The 5,068-nt window shown below is 52.3% G+C and overlaps 1 protein-coding gene across 1 annotated transcript in view; it reads right to left on the bottom strand.

Moving 5' to 3' along the window:
* Nucleotides 1-5,068, bottom strand: part of EHD2 (EH-domain containing 2) — a 46,819-nt gene that overhangs the window by 11,638 nt on the left and 30,113 nt on the right. Inside the window, exon 4 of the mRNA XM_011970103.1 lies at nucleotides 969-1,133. Within this exon, the coding sequence (XP_011825493.1) occupies nucleotides 969-1,133 (165 nt within the window). The remainder of the gene's footprint in view (nucleotides 1-968; nucleotides 1,134-5,068) is intronic.

The following is a 5,068-nucleotide window of genomic DNA, read 5'->3' as shown; positions in this document are numbered from 1 at the left end:
GTGAACCCGGGAGGCGGAGCTTGCAGTGAGCCGAGATCGCACCACTGCACTCCAGCCTGGGCGACAGAGCGAGACTCCGTCTCAAATAAATAAATAAATAAATAAATAAATAAATCTTTTAAAGTATTAATTTATTGAGACAGAATCTCACTCGGTTACACAGGATGGACTGCAGTGACGTGATCTCAGCTCACTGCAACCTCTGCCTCCCGTGTTCAAGCGATTCTCCTGCCTCAGCCTCCCCAGTAGCTGGGACTACAGGCATGCGCCACCACGCCCAGCTAATTTTTGTATTTTTAGTAGAGACGGGGTTTCACCATGTTGTCCTGGCTGGTCTCGAACTCCTGACCTCAGGTGATCCACCTGCCTTGGCCTCCCACAGTACTGGGATTACAGGCATGAGCCACTGCACCCTACCGTATATATTTTAAATATTTATATTTTACAAATATAAATATTTACGTCTCAAATAAATAAACAAATGAAAAATAAAATAAACAGAAACCGTTCTTAAAGAGACTGTATACTTTTCTTCCCTTTCCCAACTTCTTGCTGGCTGGAACGCAGACACAGTGGCTGAAGCCTTCACAGCCCTTTTGTACCATGAGGTTCCTTGGGCCTGGAGGCCAGGCATGGAAGAGAAATAAGACAGAAAGGGACTAGATCCCTAGCTCTGTAAAGCACCAAACCAGTCCCGGACCACTTTCTGGGAGTTTTATGGAGGAAAGAAAGAAAAACCCTCTCTCTTAATTTAGCCACTGTTATTTCAGGTTTTCTCATCACTCCTCTAGCCTGACTCATAAAACCACGCTCCCACGGAACTATTTGAGGGAGGTGCTTTCCAGAACCTGCCACCCATCCCTCCGGCTTTTGAGGTCCCATCTCAGAGCTTCCAGAAGCCAACCTTCCCATCACCCACCCCCTAACACTCCCTCCCGGGCAGCTTCCCCTCCCGGGCAGCTTCCCACCTGCATTTTCTGGCAATCAGGAAAGTCCCCAGGGGAGATGTGATGTTCCAGCTGAATCTTCGCAAAGATAACGGGCAGTTTGAGGATCAGCTGCTTCTTCTTGTTCTCCTTCCCAAACACAGAGGGCATCTCCTTCTTCAGGTAGCTGATGATGTAAGCATGAACCTGTGGGAAGAGTTCTCACCTGAGCCTGCGTCAGGGTCCACCAGGGGGCTTGTTAAAACAAGCTGCTGGCCGCACTCCCAGAGATTCCCATTCACTTGGTCTGGCCTGGGGCATGAGAATTTGCGTTTCTCATCTTTTCTTTCTTTTCTTTTTTTGAGACAGATTATCGCTCTGTTGCCCAGGCTGGAGTGCAGTGGTGCAATCTCAGCTCCCTGCAACCTCCAGCTCCTGGGTTCAAGCAATTCTCGTGCCTCAGCCTCCCAAGTAGCTGGGATTAACAGGTGCGCACCACCACACCTGGCTAATTTTTTTTGTATTTTTAGCAGAGACGGGGTTTCTCCATGTTGATCAGGCTAGTCTTGAACTCCTGACTTCAGGTGATCCACCCGCCTCAGCCTCCCAACATGCTGGGATTACAGGCGTGAGCCACCGCGCCCGACCAGCTTTTTTTTTTTTTTTTTTTTTTTGAGACAGGGTCTTGCTCTATCACCCAGCCAGGAGTGCAGTGGTGCAATCATAACTTTCTGCAGCCTCAAATTCCTGGGCTCAAGGGATCCTCCCACCTCAGCCTCTCAAGTACCTGGGATTACAGGCAAGAGCCACTGTCTGGATGAGAATTTGCATTTCTGACAAGTTACAGGTGCTACAGGTGGCAGCACCACACTGTGAGCCCCATGGCCTCCTCCTGCTGGGGCTCACCCTGGGCTCCTCCTCTCTTCTAACTAAGTGAGCTCAGTCCCTCCCAGTTTTAAACATCCCTTAAAGAGGTCCACTCCTGAATCTGCATACCAGCCTAAGCCTCTCCCTCCAGTTTAGGACTCAGAGCTAATTGTCTTGTCAACATTCCTGGACAGCTCCATCCCAGGATGCCCCAAGTGGAATCTGGCATGTGCCATTGCCCCAGCCCGGGCGACAGAGTGTGACTCCGTCTCAAAAATAAATAAATAATTAAAATAAAAAAGTAAATAAATGCTTTTATAAAATGCAACATATCTGGAAAGAGACACAAGAAACTACTTACGGCGGTTGCCTCTAGGAAAGAGGCCCTGGGAGCTGGTGGGATGAGGTGTGGGAGAATCACGTCTGATAAAATGAATGCCTTTCCATGAGATGGTCTTAAATGTTCAATAAAAAAGACTTGTTAAAAAATTCTTTTAGGGCCAGGTGCCGTGGCTCATGCCTGTAATTCCAACACTTTGGGAGGCCGAGGCCGGCAGATCACCTGAGGTCAGGAGTTCGAGACCAGCCTGGCCAACATGGCGAGACCCCCCCCCCATCTCTACTAAAAATACAAAAATTAGCCGGGTGTGGTGGCACCTGCCTGTAGTCCCAGCTACTCAGGAAGCTGAGACACAAGAATCACTTTAACCTAGGAGACAGAGGTTGCAGTGAGCCGAGATCGTGCCACTGCACTCCAGCCTGGGTGACAGAGAAAGACTCCAACTAAAATATATATATATATTTTAAAGAATCACGGATTTAGAATGCTGAGAATGTTGGTGGCCCCTGACTGATTCTAAATCCTCATCTCTTCCACCCTCCACCACCACCCTGTCTCCAGCCCTGTTAGGCTCTCAGTTCAAACACATCAAGTAAATGGCTGCCCCAGGGCCTTTGCACATGCTGTCCTCACTGCATCAACTGCTCTTCCACCCAGTTGCCACTCGGCTCGCCCCTTCCTCTCACCCTTTCCTCTCCTTCAGACCGCTCTAAGATAGTCCCTCGCCAGCCCCTCTTTCCTCCGCTTCATTTTTCTTCATAACTATTGATTTGTTTAATGTCTGCTTCCCCACTAAAAAGTAATTCTACGAGAAAAGGAATTTATCTTTGTGCCCTGCTGTATCCCCAGAGCCTAGAAGAGTGCCGCATGTGCTCGGCAACTGCTGAATGAATGTCACTGGGCCACTGCAGAGAATGTGGTCTGAAGGTTCAGGGCATCTTGGCGTCTTTAGAATCAGACCCTCCCAAGATCTTGGTCTCACATATCACAGCATCATAAAATCGCCCCTTCTAGCAGCTATCACTTCAGTCGAAGGACCTAGAGTCAGAGGATTCGTCCACACCCTCCAACGTACAGATGGGAAACTGAGGCACTGGGAGAAGGGTGATTACCTCGGAGGGGCAGTGAACCTTGGTCACAGCGAACCCAGAATCCCATGCTCCTGTGTCCTGAGCGGCACTGGGGAGCCATGGATGAACCAGCAGGAAGAGGTGGAGGGAGTGCCTAAGGGTCTGAAGGACCAATCAGGGCAGGGGTGTGGCCGGGCTGGGGGCGGGGCCTGTGAGAGCGGGCCAATGGAGTCAGGGGGCAGGGCCGAAGGGCGGCTCCATAGGGACCAAAGGAGGGGAGGCGGGAGGGCACTGATGGCTTTTCCAGAGAGGAAGCAGGGGAAGGTGCCAGGAAGAGATAAGGTGGGAAGGCGGGCCGGGCCGGGGCTGGGTCCCTGACTCCGGGGTTTGTCTGGGTTTCCGGAGCCGCCCCCAGCCCGGCGGGGGCACCAGGTGTCTGGCCCGGCCCCACCCCTCTGTCCCTGAGCCTTGTGCTCCAGCTCCCGCCAAGGGACCCGCGGGAACGAACCTGGGGGAGTCTAAGACAGACCAGGAGGAAGACAGAGAGAAGGCGGCGGCGGAGCGGGGGAGAGATGGAGAGTCAGGAGGAGACAGACAGGGTGAGAAAGAGAAGGAAAGGGAGTTAGAATAAAAAGAAAGTAAAAATGGAGAAGAAAGAGATTGAGAGAGAGGTAGAAAAGGGACTGATACCGAGACAGAAAAAGAGAGGGACAGACACTGCAGAGCCGCCTGGGCAGAGGAGCGCAAGGTGAATTCCGAAGGTTCCAGGAGTGGCAGCCCCGTCCACACTGGGCCGCTCCCTCCGAAGGAGGATTCCTGGGGTGGGGGTGGGGGTGGGGGCTCTGACTCACCCACTCTCGTTGCTCCTTAAACCAATACCTCAGGCTCCTCCACCCCCTAGAACCTTCTTGGCCTCCTTGCCTGCCCAGCTTCCTGCCCCGCCTCCACCCTGGCAGCCTCCCCTGAGAATGTTCCATTCCACATCCAAAATTGCTCTGAAACCGGCGCTCCCCTTTCTCCTCTCCCTCTGCAAGGCCTGTCCTGATCCAGGAACCTCCAAGCCTTTTGCCTCGTCTCCAGGCTCCGAGACTCACCTGCCTTGAATCCACCCTCCAAAAGGCAGCTTGAGTCTAATTATCTCCTTTCCCTGCTCTGAACTTTTCCATGGCTCCCCAGTGCCCTCGGGACAAAGTACAGATTCCCGGACACAGTCCACATCATCTCCAGGGGTCTGACTCTTAGCCACATCCTCAGCCTCAAACTGAGTTATGCACACTGTCTACACTGGGTTCTCTCCTTTCCCTGCTCCAAACCCTTCCTTGGCTCCCCAGTGCCCTTGGGACAAAGCACAGATTCCCGGACACAACCCACACCACCTCTGATCTCAGCCACATCCTCAGCCTCTAATTGAGTTATGCACACTGTCTACACTGGGTTCAACACTGACATTTCCCCCTCAGATGCCCTCTCCTACAAAGAAGCCCTCTCTGCCTGCCCCAGCTCCCCCGCCCCAGCTCTGACCACACTGGGTCATCGTTGTCTGGGGATGGGTCTGTCCCCTCTCCAGGAGGCCCAGTGAGGACTGAGCCCTGGAACTGCCTTGATTATTTAGGACTGGGAGCCTCAGCAGGACAGGACTGGAACCACCGTGGTCACTGCTGTGTCTCCTGCACCACCCAACACCAGGCCAGGCATAGAGGAGATTTTGTTCAATGCAACTGTTTGTTTAATGTCATTCATTCAATAAATATTTACAGAGCACCAATTCTGTTCCGGGCGCTGGGGATAAAACAGTGAAGGAATTCAAAGAGCCCTGATTGGCTAGGCATGGTAGCTCACACCTGTAATCCCAGCACTTTGGGAGG

Source organism: Mandrillus leucophaeus, unplaced genomic scaffold (genome assembly GCF_000951045.1).
Source record: "Mandrillus leucophaeus isolate KB7577 unplaced genomic scaffold, Mleu.le_1.0 Scaffold120, whole genome shotgun sequence".
NCBI lineage: Eukaryota > Metazoa > Chordata > Mammalia > Primates > Cercopithecidae > Mandrillus > Mandrillus leucophaeus.
The sequence above is the reverse complement of the archived record's forward strand: the minus strand, read 5'-3'. Positions and strand labels throughout refer to the sequence as shown.